The sequence below is a fragment of the Meriones unguiculatus genome, chromosome 8 (genome assembly GCF_030254825.1).
Source record: "Meriones unguiculatus strain TT.TT164.6M chromosome 8, Bangor_MerUng_6.1, whole genome shotgun sequence".
Taxonomy (NCBI): Eukaryota; Metazoa; Chordata; class Mammalia; order Rodentia; family Muridae; genus Meriones; species Meriones unguiculatus.
This window is the reverse complement of record NC_083356.1, coordinates 23,688,291-23,706,143: the sequence shown is the minus strand read 5'-3', so window position 1 is coordinate 23,706,143 and position 17,853 is coordinate 23,688,291. Positions and strand designations below refer to the sequence as shown.

Below are 17,853 nucleotides of genomic sequence, written 5' to 3'. Positions count from 1 at the left end.
TGTGTCAGGAGCCTAGTGGGTAAAGCTGGCTCTGGGGTGATGCTACCAAAGGGGGATGGGACAAAGGCTAATGTCTGAGATGCCAGCAGCCAGGAGTTGGGTGTATCCCCCGACCTGTCTCTATGCTCCTATTGTATGTCAGGCTCTGTGTGAACACTGAGGCTGCAGGAGAGGGTGGATTGTCCAGGACCCTGGGAAGGAGGCAGAGCAGTGGGCGGCAGGTATGTGTCTTCTGGGTGTCACCTGGTCTCTGCTCAGCCTGTGGGGGATGGGGAAATGGCAGGCACTGTCTTGTGTATCTGGTGAAGAATAAGACAGACTTGGACACACACCCACATTCTGGGGTCTGACCCAGCTAGCTCCAGGAAGCTGTGTGTCTCAAGCTCTGTCCCACAGGGTCTCCATGGTTCCTTACTGCCTGTCTGCTATTTCTCTTGTTCTTTCTCAGGGGGCGGGGCACCTCCTGGTGCTTGTAGACTCTGGCTTCTGTGTACTTCCTTAGGTTATCTGGACAGTTACTTCACAACCATTTGGACAAAGCAAGCTGCTCTGGCCCTGACATTTTCTGCAAGGACACAATCTGCTGTCTCCCTACTGGAGATGTGAGGCGTCTAGGGGACCCTTGCTGGGCCCTAGAGAAAGAGGATTCCAGCACTGGGCTGCCGCTGGAATCATGCCAAGTCCTTTGGCGGTAGGAGGGACCTAGATGTTTGGGGCAAGATCAGTAGAGAGAAGCGCCATAGGAAATCTGAACATCCAGGCCTGGGGGGGACTGGGCCAGCCACCAGGAGAGAAGTGCTATATAAGGCCCTGGAATGGGAGGGAAAGGGAGGAAGGTCACGGAAGGAGCCCAGTCCAGGTCTTCGGACCTGGTAGGTAACTGTGTTTGAGGGGAGGGTGATGAGGGAGTGGCTGCTCCAGGAGGAGGGTTGTGTGCTTTGGGGAAGCCCTTGAACTTGACCCTGGGAGAAGCATGAAGTCCTGACCCTTGTGTTCCCTCCTGGGCTTCCAGATCACCAGGAGCAGGACAGGGAAGACATCATCCAAGATCCCTCAAAACCCCTAGCCAGGGGACACTCATCCAAGAAGGTAGACGGGGGCCAGGTCCAAGGCAGGTTCAGAGCAGACCAAGAGAGCCTTCCTCCACCCTCCAGCTTTGAGGACCCAGGGTCTCCTGCACACTAGGGAAGTGCTCTACCTCTGAGCCACATCTGCAGCCAGTCTCTCATGGAAAAATGAGCCCCTCAGTGCAGAGGCTTTGAGCCATGTGTGTGGGGGGGAGTCACCCAAAACTCCATCTCATCATGTCTGCTCACCTCCCCAGCTCTGTTTGGCACACAGTCCTCATGGCTCTGGGGACCTGCAGCTATGAAGCAGAAAGAACGAGAAAGAAGCCAGCCCTCCTGTCACACCTGTAGCTGTGGCAAGAGTCCCCAGAAGTCCTTTAGCAGCTGCCCTTTGTGTCTGGCCTGTGTCACATGGTCACTGTTAGCTTGAGCATGCTCCACACCAAGGATCCTGATGTTCACTGTCCAAGAGGAGAATCAGGCTTGGGGGAGGGGCAGAGGAGTGGCCTCTGTACCAGTGAACACAGGTCAGGGACCTTGGGAGCCACTGTGCTGCTGTGACGAGGTCAGGGTCCAAAACCCAGCTGCTGAGGAAAGGAAGCTTTGGGAGCCACAGGCATCTCTGACAGGCCTCACGGGGACACCTCACAGAAGTATCGGTTCATTCACTCCTCCTCTCGAGACACTGACAATGTACGCCTGTACATTCCATGTCCACCAGTCCAAGATCCCAGGGACATGCCTGCCATAGCTGAACCAGTCAGGTGTCCTCAAGGAGGGAGAAGGCTCACCTTGGGATCATGGTTTTAGTGGGGGTTTTGGGAGATGCCACTGAAGGACCTGGTCTTTGGTGAGCTTGGTTGGAGGAGTGTCTACAGGGTCTGCAGAAACCTCCGGATGGATCTGTGCAGAGGTGACTCCATACATCCTGTGTCTGCAAAGAGACAGACAGAGAGGGGACATCCTCAAAGTTTCAGTTGCTCTTGAAGGCTGAAAGGGAGCGGCCCTCTCACAGGATGATGAACACCCGTACACCACTCTCTGCCTGCTTCTCAAAGTGAGGTCACGGTACAGGGCTCCCCAATTAGCTGTGTCCCTATGGGTGTGCGGGTGTTCATGTCTGTTTGTGGATGTCTATCATGTGTGTGTGTGTGTGTGTGTGTGTGTGTGTGTATTTGAAAACTGGACAAGAGAGGCTATAACCTGCCATTGCTCTCAGACGTGCTGAAACATCAGAGTTTCAACTGTAGGAAGAGACTTTGAGAGGCCATGGTGTAGTCAGTGATGTCAGGAACTGGGGACCCAGTCAGAGCCCCTAACCATCGATCCTAGCCACAGTAGAGATGGTCTCCAAGCAACCTCCCACAGTATTTGGGAGCCTTGACTCACCTGAGATTAGCTGCAAGAACACAGGGGTGAAAATCCTGGTCTGAGGCCATGTGGATGTGGTTGTGCCTCTTCCTTTAGCTCAGCTAGGGGAAAGCAGAAATCAGGAAGACCTAAGTGCGACCTCATTTCCACCACTCACAAAGGTGAGTCCTTTCCACAAATCTGAACCTCACTCCTCTCCCTGGAAAACAAGAACAAAAATACTGGCATTGTTGTGACAGTCTTTAAGGCATCTGTGACCATGTGTGGAAAACACCTAAACAAAAATCTGAATCGGGGTCCCTGGACTCCAAACCCACCCTAGTGACAAAGGTCATAGGTCACACACAGCCTAAAACAACTGTGTAAAATTCTCCCCATCTCTCTGAGTGGGTGTCAAGGCCACAGTTGGGTCTCAGTTCCAAGATAGGTCATTATGGGTCTGCAAAGCCCCTGGAAGGGAAAGGCACGTTCCTTCTGGAGGGGACAAAGACACCAAAGTACCCTTGTGGAGACCCCTATGAGGCCTGTGTCATTAGTGCTGATCTGTTTTGGTGTTCTTGTGAGTGCAGTCCTATACTCTGCTCATGCCAGGCGGTCATAAGACCCCAGCCCTCTGCATAATAAAGGGGAGGTCTGTCTCTGCCCCCAAGGCAACAGTCCTAGGCAGGCGGATGGATCCAATTTCAGGATGAGTATTTTCCCCCAGGGAGGGCGTTCGGGTGGGCAGCTCTCATGGGATTTGTCACACTAAGCGCAATGACCACACGGCAACCTGAAAACAAGAAGCTTCCCTCTTGGTGCCCTCTCAGGTCCTGCCCCATGGATATCTTCTTGGCGGCTTTTAACCTGAGCCTTGGTTCTCTGCTCAACTATACCTACAAGGTGAACCATCTTCCGTGACAGGCTTCTGCTAGAAGATTCTCAGCCCTCACTCACTCCACCCTCACTCACTCCCGACCCACCAACTGGCAAGTCTAGTTCACAGTTTACAGACAGAGGACACCAGGTACCATAGCTAGTGACAGTGTCACCTTGGAACACAGCAAGGCCAAGTGCAAGTGTGATTGGTGAACAAGAGTTTGTAGACTGTGGTTGGCATGTGGGCTGGGTAGTTCTTTGCCAACTAGCACAAGCCAGAGGTATTTAAGAAGAGTATTAAGAATGAGGGTTGAACAAAAGGCTTCCTAAGATCAGGCCGTGGGCAAGTCTGTAGGTATTTCCCTAACAGTGATTGGTGCTGGGGCATCCAGCACATTGTGGGTGGTACCTCTGGGCTGCCATAAGCAAGCTGGCTGAGCAAGGCATGGGAGGGAGCCAGAGAGCAACAGTGCCTCCTGGGCTCTAGGTCAGCTCCTGCCTCCAGTTACTGGCCTGTTGGAGTTCCTGCCCTGACTCCCTTGGCTGATGGACTATTATGTGGAAGCTGAATCAAAATGAACCCTTTTTAGGTTGCTTTTGGTCACCATGTCTGTCACAGCAACCGAAACCCTACCTCAGCCAATATCAGAAAGACAGAAGACGGTAATTGAGACTGTTACCCCAGACTTGGCCACTTTTCTTCCTCTTAAAACTGATGGAAAATAGAAACCCAAATGCCTCTGGGCCGTGAGTGAGGCTGCAGGCCGTTTTGCCTGCTGTCTGTTTCCTGCAGCTGCCCAGAGCCCGTTCCCTTCCTGGCTGGAGCTCACAGGGCAGCATCTGAGAGCAAGAGAGCCGACACCACCCTGGCTTTACGATGACTCCACCCTCACTCACTCCCGACCCACCAACTGGCAAGTCTAGTTCACAGTTTACAGACAGAGGACACCAGGTACCATAGCTAGTGACAGTGTCACCTTGGAACACAGCAAGGCCAAGTGCAAAGATACAAGGGGCCTGGAGACCACTCATTATAATGGATAGGACAGGAAACCCCTTCTGTGTAGATAAGGCAATAAGGGAGTGTATTCCTCTGGAATGGGGATAACCGACCCTGTCTGATAAGCAAGGTATAAAAATCATCCTTCAACCACTCTGAATTTGGAAGCTCTCTCTAGCCACATGTCCTTCCTGATATTCAGGGATCTCTATGCAGAAAAGAGGAGAGCTCCAAATGTCACCAGAGAATCCCTCAGAGCAGACTCTGTGTGGAGGGCAGCCATGCACAGCTCCGCAGCCCATGAGGCCTGAGGTGAGAGCAGGCAGCAGAGTAAGGTCTCCTCTTCATCTCAAGCCTCCTCCGCTAGGGCCTTGACGGTGTTCCTTTTCCTGTCTTCAAAGGCTCTGATCACCGTCTCCTCCCAGCCCTGCTCCAGCAGCCTTCATATTTCTCCATGCTGAGACTCTTTTGCTCCCTGCTGAGCCTGGCCCATTGCCAGGAAGCACAGCAACATTTATGTGTATATGAAATGTGTCCGTGAACGTGGACAGTCCCAAGCCTGTTCCCTCTCCACAAACCCGAGTGAAACAGGTCCCTCCTTTTCAGAGCAAACACTCTTTTGGCATACCAGTCCTAAACGTGCACCCTTTTCTTGTAAATTGAAGCTCAGCTCGAGCTTCGTCAGCAACTTTCATTCTTGGCTCCCTATCTACCCCACCCAGGGTCATCGGTTTAGGGTGGAACCTGGTGGGTTGTTTTATTACCAGGGACCTTAAACCAGAATTTTTCTTTCACTTTCATGCCCTGGGTATATCAGGCCCAGAGCAGGTGTCTGCCTGTGTCTCAGATGTGCGGCTGCTGACTGGGTCCACACAGGGAAGGAGGGCTAGGGGCTAGCCATTCCTGCCGACAGGAAGATTCCTTGGTGAGTCTGGGATCATCTCTCTCCCTCTTCCCTTCGCCACAAGTCCATTCTCTCAAGGACTCTAGGGGAGGATGGTTATGGCTCCATTTAATGGATGAACTCAGTGAGGACAATCAATCACCCAGGACACAGGCTGTACTTGCAGTCAGAAGGGGGTCTGCCTGCCCCTCCCTCCTCCTCTCTCCTGTGCACAGGAGAGGTTGTGGAATCCCTCAGGAGAGATCACCACACTGCCTGGGGCCTGACCCTGCCTGTTAGGTGGCCTGAGACATGATCAGGAAGCCCTCGAGGGGAGGCAGCCTTTGTCTGTGCTCAGTCATTTTGGAGAGTTACAAAACAGAAAAGGGAAGTGGAGGAGGTTGGGGACATAGGGCCATCAACCCCTGTGCCATGGATACCCAAGCAGGCCCTGGGGGCCATTCCTGAACCAATGAGAATGAGGATTGGATTAAGATCTCCAGGATGACTAAGGGGGTCTGGCATAGCTTGTCTTTACTGTGTCAGGCTCTGTGGAGAAACTGAGGCACAGCAGACAGTGACTATTCTAGGGGAACTGGAAGGACGCTGAGCAGGTAGGTGAGAGGCTGAGTCTCCCAGGTTCTCATTGGCCTCTGGTAGCCTGTTGGGAGACAGAGGAAGCCAAAGCTGTCCTGTGTGTGCAGGTGGAGAAGGGCACCGGGGAAGGGAGTGAGAATGGGCTCAGGGAGGACCATCGCACAGGCCTTACCTAACATGAGGCAGACTCTGCAGCAGGGTGGGGCTGAGGTAAAGCAGAGGGCCCAGGAGTGTTCAGGCCACAGGACTTTCCTCAGTTCAGGGTCAGGGCTGTTGTTTCCCCAACCTCTCTGCTCTGAGTGCTGTATGACTCGGGGGTTTGTCCCCCTTCTCCAGACTTCAGTTTGTGCCCTGGTGGAGCAAGCTAGGGTTGCCTGCCCTGCTGAGCACCAGGAGGCTGCTGTCCACCTGGGCTGTGCTGGCAGGCTGTGCAGTGGTAGAGAGGACACAGGAGACACTGGTCCCTCAGATGCCGAGGTGTGAAGAGAAGGTGGAGGAACAGGATGGAAATGTCACTGGTTGGAAGGCAGGGAAGGCGCTCCAGGGGAGGTGCAGGCTGGCCCAGCAATGCAGGGGAGATGAAACGGGGCAAATGGCACACTTTAAGGTCCCTGGGAGAATCGTGTGTTGTCCTTCAGGAAAGCTTAGAGTGGCTAGGGTGGAGGGTAAGAGGCCCCACCTCCTCCAGGTCACCTTCTATGCCCTCATGTCCTTGCAGCTGGGAGCTGACAGATGCCCCTCAGCTGCCTGCTGACATGCTCTATGAACACTCTCACTCACTTCCCTGTCTCTGAAGGGAGTGAAATCTCAAGGGCAGTTGAACTAATTATTCTATGTTCTGCCAGCAAACACCTTCCCTCAGCCCCTCCAGTGCTGAGGCTAGCCCATGTCCACATCAGATCCGCTGTTTCCTGAAGGCCGCTGTGCTCTGTAAGTCTAGGGAGAATGCCCACCTCGTGCAGTGGCCGAGTGAGTGCAGGTTCTCACTTTCTTTATCCAGCAGTGAGCCACAGGCTGTGGAAGAGCTGGGTGTTTATGCTCTGTGATCCACTCATTTTGCCTCTAGAAACATCTTACAGGCTATAGCCCCCAGTGCAGAACTTTCTTCAAGAGAATGTTCTTTATTAAGCTCTTCACACGACGATTAGAAACTGCCTGAGTATGGACATTTAGGGAAGAGGGCAGAGGGACTGCAAGGCTCAGAGCAGGGACAGGGGCAGGGGGAGGGGCAGGAACAGGGGCAGGGACAGGGGCAGAGGCAGGGGCAGGGCAGGGGCAGGGACAAGGACCGGGACAAGGAAAGGGGCAGTGACAGAGACAAGGACAGGGACAAGGACAGGCAAAGGAACAGGGGCAGGGGCAGGAATAGGAACAGGGGCAGGGGCAGGGGCAGGAACAGCGGCAGGGTCTTACAGGACTCTGGCCCAGGTAGGATGCAGGATCCTGCAAAACAAGGGGGATGTGGGCTCTGGGAGAAAGTGTGTGACCATGAATTAACCCCTGTCCCAGGGCACAGCCATGGTGTGGGGGAGAAGCCACCCACAGCAAGTGTGGAGAGGAGGAAATGCTGCTGTGCACTGAGAGGAATGGTTGCATATCTAAACGGCAGGGTGACAACCAGAACATCTTAGGGTCAGGTCTCTGGTCTTGTATTACTATGTATTACTTATATTGAAGGGTGTCGGCAAATTTAATAGTACTCTCTCACTTTAAATTTGACTTTACTGGATTCCCCATCACATGGAGGAGGCTGGTCTCCTGACATACTATATATATTTGCTATTGTCGTCAGTTCGCCTGTGTTCCTGTCATATAGCCGACAGGGCATCCTTTCCTAATTGTTCCTTGTGTTGACTGTTTACTGATTTTCTTCATGGCTATGTCCCTAGCTGCTGACATCCTCCATGGACACTGACAGGACAGGAGGGCTCTGAATTGGCAGGGTGAGGGGAGAGGGTGACCCCAGATGACTGGCCTCTGTGAGAAGCAGGGCCCGCTGGAGAGTGGCACTCTGTCTGTCAGCCCTTTCACCTTCCTTCCCCGCAGCTGTCCCCACTGCAATGCACAGGGCCTGTTTTTCTTTTCCCTCAGCCTGGGCATCTGAAGAGCACTGAGAAAAACCTGTTACCATCCTGTGGCCTGCCCCGAGGACCCAGAAGAAATCATGGCAAAACGAGGTATCCCATTTCTTCTTCTCTGCCTGCTTCCATCTCACTAAGGTTCCAGCGGAAGAGGAAATGCTGCACCTTCTACTTGTCCTAATCGGGTCCTTTTGGTCTTGGCGGCCCACTAATGTGATCACTGTGTGTACCAGTGTGCTGTCTGGACTCTATGATACCCCCAGAGGCTCACGCATTTGATCACTTGGTCTCCAGTTGGTGTTGCTCTCTGGGGAGGTTATGGAGATCAGAGGACATGGAGCCTCCCTGCAGGATGTCCATCCCTGTGGGTGGGATTTTAGGGTGTGTAGCCCTGCAGACTGTAATGTGACACTTGATCTCAGCACTTGGGAGGCTGAGGTAGATGGACCTCTGTGAGTTTGAGGCCAGCCTCATCTACAGAGTGAGTTCCAGGTTAGACAGGGCTACATAGTGAGAACATATATAAAAAGCACATAAGATAGAAAGGAAGCTAAACAAAGCATGAGTTCACAGACTTGCCCCCTTCCAGCACAGTCTATGCTTCTTTGGTGCTGTTGAGATGTGGTCTCTGAGATTCCACCACCTGCCTGTGTGTCTTCTCTGCCACTGTGAACATCTATCCCTGTGGAGCTGGAAGTCAAAATGAACCTTCCTTGCTGTGCTCCTGTGGTGGTATTTTACCATGACCACATAAGAGTAACTGATGGGATATAATTGGGAAGAGGAGGAGTAGGATACCTTTGACAGGCCCATGACAAGCTGTGCCCCTAAAAATCGATTCATGCAATGGATCTAGTCTAAGAGGTTTACTGGTGGAGACGAAAGCAAAAGGCATTTAAGAGTGGGGAATGAGGGGGAGATAGTGGCAGAAAAACAGGCAGACAGACAGACAGGGAGACAGAGAAAAAGAATGAGAGAGAGAAACAGCAAATCAGAGAGTGAGAGAGAGGAAGAGAGAGAGATTATGGGAAGGGAAAGAGGAGAGAAGGGAGAGAGAGAGGAAGAGAAAGAGAGAAAGAAAAGAGAAAAGGCACAGAGAGAGAGATCTGAGGTGGAGGACCCTTTTATGTACAGTGCACACTTGGCAACCCAGCCACTGCAGAGGATGACTTAAGCTGCCACCAGGTCCCTGCAAGAAGGCCAGTGGGAAGGCCTGTTTACCAACAGTAACTAACATAGCAATTTGCTCCAGAGAATGAGCTCTTGCTGTGACAAAACTGGCTCTCTCATTCTCTCTTCTATCTATCTATCTATCTATCTATCTATCTATCTATCTATCTATCTACATGTGTATAAATATGCAATACATATGTATACGATTTATTGTGTGTGCAATATATGGGTGATATTTATTGCATTATGTAGGAAGAGAGTTCAGAAAAAGAGAGAAAATATGCATTTCTGCAAGGAATGAGGGAGACTTTGGATCTTTGGACTAGAAATGTGGTTTAACACTGTAGGCAGAGCCCAGTGGGTCAATGTCTCAGGATGCAGAAGACAATTCTGCTGAGGACAGTGCAGAAGGCTGGAGACTGGTCATGAGGTGTCACAGGGATTCAAGGACTTCATTGGCAACTGGGTAGAGGTCCTTCCGGTGGTATTTTGCAAGGAACCGAGGTGTTTTCTATCCTTATTCTGAGAACATACACAAGGCTAAATTAAAGCAAAACACAAATTTCTCAGGTAGGGCAAAGGTCAATAAAGCTTAACATTGACTCTGTGGAATGGTTATTCACGGCGGCTCTGTGTGCAGGTCTACAATTAAAAGGCAAGTGGTACAGTAAGAAATGCCAACTATTTCACCTTTTTAATTTGGAGAGAAAGGGACACTAAGCAGGTCAATGTCACAGAAGGCCTAGACTGTCCAGGAGAATGAGTGCTCAGGGGAGGCAGCTGAACAGTGGGAAACTGCAGGCAAGAACAGGGCCAGCTAAGCCCTGGCTCGGGAGGGGGGACTCCCAAAGCTTTCTCGCTCCTGGAAAGCCACCGCTTCAGTGTACAAAGCTGCTGATTGTGTGGTGGCATGTGACAAGGGTCCATCGCAAGCAGTCAGCCAAACCTGGCAGCGCTGTCTAGGTATTACTGGCTTTAGAGTCAGGAAATACGCAAGAGTTCAGACATGGATGCTTTCCGCCTTTTCACAAAGCCCTTGGTCCTTCCATGTTCAATATACACCAATGCCAACGCCATCTTCATTAAAATCCTACTGTTGACACAGTGAGATAACAGAGACCCTACAGTGGCTTGAAAGTCTCATGTGAAGGCGCTGGTGCCCCAGTGTGTAACAAGGACAAGGCTCTTGGTGGATGGAATTAGGGACTTCAAGGAAAGCCATGGGACTTCTCCGCAATGGAAATCCTAGTAAGCACCCTTTACTGGTGGGTGGAGAGATCTGGGTCATTACATATACCTGTGGCATCCTCTCTGCATGAGGGGAGCAGGTCAGAGTAAGAAATAGATACGGGGAGAGGTGGACCCCTAGAGACATGAGAGTACATATGGCAGATGATGAAATGATGACCAGATGACAGAAAGCAGACATCTGGAACCTTCTTGTCACAGGGACCCCAACTCACTGAGTAGCACCCTATATTTATGGCTTCACTTGGTCTGTATTAATTTATTTCCTTAAAGGTCCTGTCTCCAAATGAGCTTGCTGAGCCCAGCTGCTTTCACAAATGAATTTTGGCAACACAACTGAACCTTACCCCCAGTGACTCCATAAGGATCCTTCAACAAACCTTCAGGAAAATGGCATCTCACAACCTTGCTAATTGTCATTTAATCTCTTCCACTTTGTCTTCTAATCCTGCTCTTTTTCTCTTTAAATAGTGGGACTATGCTTTGTTGAAGAAGTCACTGATTATCTCACGGACACCCTCCTCAGAGAGGATCTGAAGCGGCTGATAACTGAAGATCGATACTGGAAGGCATTTGTGGAGGCAGCAGAGTTGTCAAGGTTACCTGCTTGGTGCACCCAGCACTGCCCACCTGATCATGATGGGGGATATTTCCTGGGCAGAAACACTCACCCACGCCTTCACTGGGGTTAGGGTTCCAGAGCTCCTTCTTAACAATCTGAGAGGAGTGTTTGCACCATGTTTCTCCTTGGTGGAAATCACCTCAGGTTGATTGAGGATGTTGCTCAAGATGCCAGAGCCATTCCTGCCATCTACTGGTCATGTGACCTTGGCAAGTTATTGACCACCATGAATCTGTAGTGTAGGAAACATGGTCATGCACGTGGCGCTCTCAGCACGCGGCCGGTACACAGTGGTGCTCCTGAAAGTTAGCTTTAAGAACTACTGTCCAGAGTGGCAGGAGACCAGGTCCAGAGTCTGCTGTAGAAGCAGAGAATAAAGAACTATTTTGAAAAAAGTGTAGACAAGATCACCCCAGGTTCCCTGGTTCTGTCTCAGTCACTTTCCTCTCATCTGAGAAGCTTAACAGCAGCAGGATCGCCTGTGGGCTGAGGAGGCAGAGAGGCCATGGTGCAGTGACACAGAGGGCTGGGCCCTGGCTCCTGTGGTTCACATCGGGAGCCACGGGCTCTGTCCAGTAGGAATGGGAGTTCAGTGTCATAGACGTGGTGAGAGCCTTGGATGAGTAACAGGTCAGGGATGGAGAACCAAGTGTCAGCACCCGTCCCAAAGCCCAGAGACACCAGGACCAGGGTTCAGGGAGAGTGTGAGTGACCTAGAAGGAAGGTGTAGTTAGAAGGCTCTACAGCAGGGCTGGAAGGAGAGGAATTGAAGGCACAAAAAGGGAGGGGGGTGATGGCCTACAGAGGACATGAAAAGAAACATTTATCCCCTGCTCTGACGTCATGCTTGTGAGTGTGTGTGTGTGTGTGTGTGTGTGTGTGTGTACAGGGCTGTGGGTGGGTGTGCCCTCCACACACTGTCTTTGCTGGAAAGTTCTCAGGTGTTATTTGGGAGTCTCTTCTGTTCTACACAGAGCTCGCTGGATCTCAGGAAGGAGGTGTGGCTAGAGATACCTGCCTAGGTCAGTGTGGTTGGAGGAGGAGTCACAGAACTTGGGAGTGTGAGGAGACCCCGTGTCACCATAGCAGAGGAAAACGTTTCTGCTGTTGCCTTGTCTGTATTCAGGGTATTTCTGCCCTTACACCTGCTACAGGTGATCTCCAGGCACTTAGAGCTTTGCACATGGCCTTGCTGTGTTCAGTGTGACATTGTCCCCCGCTGTGGTGTCTGGCAGCCTCAAGATCACTGTCTGCTGGAGTTTGAACTAGACCTGCTAGGTTGAAGTCAGGAGGGAGTGAGGAGTGGGAGTCAGCGTGGAACCAGGGTTGGTGGCAGATATTCTGGCTCAGTCACCACAGGCAGCTGCTGTGACTGTGAGCTCCAGCCTGGGAGGAAACAACTCTGGGGATCTGAAGAGAACGAACAGCAAGCAGAAGGATCTGGATGGTCTGGAAGGACTTCGCTAATCCAAATTCAGGACGGAGAGTTTTCAAAAGCAACTCATAATACTCACATAGATGATAGTTATCACACAGTTGCAGTCAGCCATGGAGCACAGGGGGTTAAAATGAGCCAATGATGTGAGAGAGGTTCTGGATTCATGTTTCTTGTCCTCAGGATGCAGTGTTATCCTGCATTGAGAGTGTGACACAGCACATGCCTGCTGCATACCAGGAAGTCCACCCTAGGGAAGAGCATCCATCCTGGAGCAGGTCCAAGCAGCCAGGAGAACACTGCTCAGGACAGGTGTCCCAGAGGACAGAGATGGAGCCACCCCAAATACACAGAGAGCTGGGGACTTAGGGCCACCTGACAGTGAGGCAGGAGAAGGCACATCCCTTACAGGGAGACAGACAGCAGATCATTACCAGTGATGTGGGTGTTGTAGGCGATGATTAATATTTATTAATATTAATACTATTAATTTATCTTCTGGTAATGCTGCTGTTAATCCCAAGCAGCTCTATAACCAAATCACCACACAGACACTTGGTTTATTTAGTTAACCTAGAACAGAATCCTGGGCAATCGCTACTCCATCTTAAACATCCAAGCCCTCAAGGTTTCCTAACTTTTAGATTTCCCACATTATACTTGCTTTTTGTGAAATCTTAGGTCCAGTACATCTCTCCACCTAGTTCCAAACTCTCTCCTCCAGCTCTCTCCTAGCTCTCCTCTTGCCCCTTCTCCTCCCACTCATTTCCTGCCCTCTAGCTCCTCCCCTCTTTCCTGTCCTCTGGCTCCTCCCAACTCAACTTTGTGTCTAGTTGCTTCCTTTTGGCCTGTTTATACAAGAGTTGAGACAGGATGCTTAGAATGAGTATCACAATGCAATCTCCAGATTGAAACCAGAGAGTGTGGGGTGGGGGGAATCAGTATTTGAATGAACAATGGTAAGGTGTATACATTTTAAAAGAACATTATACCAACATGTGGGCCTCATGGGGATCTTCCTAAGGTCAATGGCTTAGGCTTCCAGTTCCTGGAAGTCAGAAATGGCTCAAGTCCCCACCACACCACACATCTATAAGGTTGAACATTCTTACAGGAAAATCTTGGGAACAGGTGTTTCTCAGACCCTGCATTTCCCCACTGGAGTACTCATTTAGTGAAGTGTCTTGCAGAGGGAACCAGATCTTAGCCATGATGCTGACACTGTATTGGTAGATGGAGTTGGCTTGTGCAGAGCTTTGAAAGCAAGTGTGCTGTCACTGTGTACTGTCCCACGAGGCCAGATGTGCAGCTTCTGACTGCTCAGGTCTGGGAGCCTTTCAGACTGAGGAATCCACTCTTGGCATGCTGGGTCTGCATATCCCATTGCAGAGCTCCCAGGCAAACCCAGGCCTCCTGCAGGCTGGATGCTTCAGGGAATGCGGAGGACTGTAATCCCGCATCCCTGTGCCCATCACAGGGCTCCCACAGGCAGGGATGGTGCTGACCTTGAGTGGAGGCATTTTATCATGTGCCAGTCACTGTGGTGTCCTGACTCTGTGTTACACACTGACCCTCTGGACTAAGGATGGTGGGCATCTATAATATACCAAGTGTTCACAGTAGAATCCAAAAATTTGGATCTCTGGAAAATTATGTGCTGTTTGGTGTGCTGTTTGGTATATAGTATAAGGGTAAATTTTGAACAAGCTTTTGGTTTTAAATAAAACCTAATTCTCATGCATTTGACACCTTCTGTCACAGAGAGGAGGAAGCTGCCCTGCGTGCTGCACTGAAGGGACATTTATCACAGGAGCCCGCAGATAAAGATGACAGGTGTCAATGGGAGCTGCAGAGAAAGAGGTTCCTGGAAGTATTCCCTTGGTTGAAAAGCAAACTTGAAGAAGACATCAGGAAGCTTCACGGGCTGGCTGACCACCTCGACGAGGTGCACTGGGGCTGCACCACCTCCAATGTGGTGTCCAGCTCTGCTGGCATTGGCGCTGGAGCCCTGTACCTCTGTAGTTTAGCTCTGACACCCGTTACAGGAGGGCTCAGTCTGGTGCTCTCAGCAACTTCCTTGGGGCTGGGAGTGGCAGCATCTCTAAATAGTCTTACAACCACCGTTGTGGAAGAATTAAACAGACTGTCAGATGAGTCTGAAGCCAAGCGCCTGGTGGGAGCCAGCATGGATACTCTGGAAGAGATTATGAAGATCACGCCTAAAATGAGTGTCAAGCTTTATAAAACACCTGGAGAAGTTGTTGATGACTTGAGGTCCCTCAGGGTTCATATCCAAGCTCTCAGGATAGCCAGAGCCAGCACTCGCTCTGCCCAAGGTTCTAGGCAGGTGGGAAGGGCTTCATCCAGCTCTCTTCTCCCAGTGACCAGGGGAGCCAGGATTACAGCAGCGAGCTTTACCAGTATCTTCCTTGTGTTGGATGTGTATCACCTTGTGAAAGACTCAATGCATTTGTATGATGGGGCAAAGACAGAGTCGGCTGGAGCACTTCGGAACCTGGCTCACAAGCTGGAAGAGAGGTTACATGAATTTAAGAAGATCCACAAGGCTCTATAATAAGACCTGCCTCAGTGACCCCACCCCAGGCTCTCCAGGTGGCATGGGCTCTGTTTGTGTTCTTGCAGTTAGAGCTAGAGGTGTCCTAATCACCACCATATGAGTCTGTAGCCCTTTCTGGAGAGTTGAAGGGTCTAGAAATGTTCTGTTCCATTCCTGGGTTTGGTCATGAGATGCCCGTCATGGTTGGCTTGTGGCCCAGGGGACATTTACATGGTCCTGCCTCTCACTGTGTTTCTCTCCAACAAGTGAAAGTCATGCCGATGAAAGAGGAAGAATAAAAGTTAGAAAAGTTTGTTTTATTTTTGTTTGTTTGTTTTTAGGGGGCAAAGGAAAAACCCAGCTTTCTATAGGAAAGCATGGTCACAAGTTGTTTCCAATCAAAGTGTCCACCATGGCTTGCTCTTGGCTCAGCCTCTGAGCTGTGGAATGAAAGCTGATGCCTCATTCCTCACCACAGTCTCCCCATCTACAAAATCACAGCCCAGCCCCATAGTGCGTGTGGCAGTTACACACTGAATTGAAACATGGGCAAAGACTTGCCTCTTAAGAGAATGATTGTAAAACTCCAAACAAATGGTGCGATAAACGAGTTGTGATCTACAGTATATGGGTCCCAAATAGCCACCTGCTCTCCCTGCTCAAAGCTGTGAGGACATGGCCATCAGACCCCAGTGACATTCGTATAGGGTGACATAGGCCACCATAGGAAGAGTTATGTTCACCTATGGTGCCCAGCCCCTTTAGGTCTCTTCTCCTGGGACAAGAAGAAATGTCGTACAGCCATCAAGATGTAGGTTTCTGGTGGAACAGAGGATTTGGTAAGACATGAGGCTGTAAACTCTGCTAGAGAGGATGCTGGGGACTTCTTAGAGGAAGCAATGCATGATGGTTCTAAGTAATGGTGGATTTCTAGTGCCCTGCCCGATGACTTCAGCACAACACAGAGCCTGGGACTAAGCTGAAGGGTGAGGAGAGGCAGTGTGCCTGGAGGGCTGGAACTGGTCAGAACTGGAGGTGTGGAGAGTGATCTGTGGGAGTCCCTGAGCCTGAAAGTGCATGTTTTTTGTTTGTTTGTTTGTTTGTTTCCTTCAAGACCATGGAGAACCCACAACAATACAGGTGTGTAGAGAAGAAGCTTGAAGGTCAGTCTGAGGTTGGCCATGTGAGTGTGTGGACAAGGAGTGGAGTGAGGGAGTGCCCCGTCCAGCGGGAGTTCAACAGGTTCCTAAGGAGTTGTAAAAAGAATGGGGTGGGAAAGAGACTTGAAGAATGGAGACCAAGACAGTTTTTCTGATAAAGACCTCTTTTATTTGAAATTTTTACACAACTATATAGGGAGAAGGTAGGAAAGGGGGAAGGCTAATTTACTGCTGCAGAAGATAGCACAAGTGTTTTATGGTTTGAGATACAGCACCTGCAAGATACCACAAGAATGTTTCCTCGAGATATCTCAAGGATGCTCCAAGACTGGCAAACAAATGTTCTCACATAAGTCTATCACCCAAGACGTAGGGTCCTAGTGCAGCTGTTGCTAACTTTTCCACTAGTTGGCTTTGGCTCCACTAAATGGCTTTGGCTCCTGGCATCTCCTCCCTTCGCAAACAATTTAAGAGGCTAGCAGGTAGGTTTTGAACATGAGGTTTTTGAATTGGTGGGCATTAACCAGAGGGGGGAATTAGTGACCTGATCCTCCCAAGACGTTTTGCAGCCTTTTTTGGGTGTCTTTTGGGGGAGGAGAGGAAGACCCCATCAACACCCGAGGGCATCCCCAGCAGGTTGTGGCTAGGGGTAATCAGACACCAACCTCTATGCAATCAGGTTTGCTTCGAGAGGGACTCAGAAGCAGGCAATTGGGCCCTCCCCCTGCGGTACCTCGTCTGACACCCCTTGCAGGTGCCCATGCATTATTAGGCAAGCATTTATGTGAGTTTCATGCTGTTCTCAGGAGAGCTAAATGCAAGCAGTCAAGACCCATGTGATGGACTGTTAACAGTCTTCCTCAGGCTCAGCTAAGCCTCTGTCAGCCAAATCAAGTCTGTGATAATGAACTTGTATGGGTTTAGATGCCAGGGAGTCAATTTGCTATTTTACAAAGCTAGTAAGTCTTTTAATGGCCCGTGGGCCAAAAGATATGAGGAGAAGGAAGCCCACCATGGGTCCCAAGATTGAAGGGAGGAGAGCGGTGAGCCGGGGAGAGGTTGAAAACCAATTATGAAATCAACTTTCCTCTTTTTCTCTCTGTCTCTTTCTCTCTTCTAGGCCCTCCCTAACTTTTGCCATGCTGTCCCTTACAATCCCAGTATAATCCGTGTAAAAGCAACACTCTTTCTTGAGGGCAGCACAGCGTCCCCCTTGCTGGAGGAAGAGCAAGTCTAGCTCTCTTTGATTTTGTAGGACAACTTCAGACAGCGAGACGAGGGATTTTTCCAAATTGGTGATGCCAATCTCCAGTCTCTCAACATCCCTGTTGATTGTCCGGCGAAGGTCAGAGTAATGCTTATTGGAGAGAACGAGAGAGGTTATGCCAGTCCCAGCACCTGCAACTCCCAGGCTGAGGAGGACAGTTAGTGTAACAGCTGTTATGGCCTCTTTTTCTGTTCTAAGTAATGCATGGTCATTAACAGGGTCCCAAAACCGGGCAAAATCTTCCACAGAATAATAAGTCAGGTGGGGAATTAATTGGACAAGGACACAGAAGGTAGTAAAATTGCTTTTGAGGTGAGGGGTGTATATACAGGGAGTAAGGCCATCACTGCAAGTCCACCAACTATTATTGCCTGGGAGGATATAATTGGGAAGGTGGCTTGATGATGTAATGGTTATATTACAAAGATGTCTGTATTTCTAAGGAATGCTGTTACCTATGCATAGCCCAAAGCCAGAAACAGAAGTCATCGTCAATCTAGCATCAGCTTGCTGTGACCATCTATATTTAGAATG

At 50.4% G+C, this 17,853-nt stretch overlaps 2 protein-coding genes across 14 annotated transcripts in view; both read left to right on the top strand.

Moving 5' to 3' along the window:
• The window catches only part of LOC110548446 (apolipoprotein L3-like), a 62,397-nt gene that overhangs the window by 25,134 nt on the left and 19,410 nt on the right, over positions 1-17,853 (top strand). The window lies entirely within an intron of this gene.
• LOC132655806 (apolipoprotein L3-like) lies at positions 137-15,212 on the top strand. Of its 11 annotated transcripts, none has more exons than XM_060389129.1 (9): positions 137-221; positions 503-2,124; positions 3,248-3,320; positions 4,090-4,248; positions 4,499-4,608; positions 5,114-5,221; positions 7,868-7,953; positions 10,750-10,876; positions 14,097-15,212. In XM_060389129.1, exons 7-9 carry the CDS (start codon positions 7,941-7,943, stop codon positions 14,908-14,910), a joined length of 954 nt encoding a protein of 317 aa, XP_060245112.1. In that variant the 5' UTR covers positions 137-221; positions 503-2,124; positions 3,248-3,320; positions 4,090-4,248; positions 4,499-4,608; positions 5,114-5,221; positions 7,868-7,940; the 3' UTR covers positions 14,911-15,212. The 11 variants fall into 11 exon arrangements, with proteins under 11 accessions (XP_060245112.1, XP_060245111.1, XP_060245115.1 ...); XM_060389128.1 differs by having other exon boundaries at positions 3,887-4,248; XM_060389132.1 differs by having other exon boundaries at positions 503-2,599.

Excerpts from the sequence above, each read along its gene's own strand:
- LOC132655806 (XM_060389135.1), top strand. Across the intron at positions 10,877-14,096 it reads GAGGCAGCAGAGTTGTCAAG|AGAGGAGGAAGCTGCCCTGC; the intron begins GTTACCTGCTTG and ends CTTCTGTCACAG.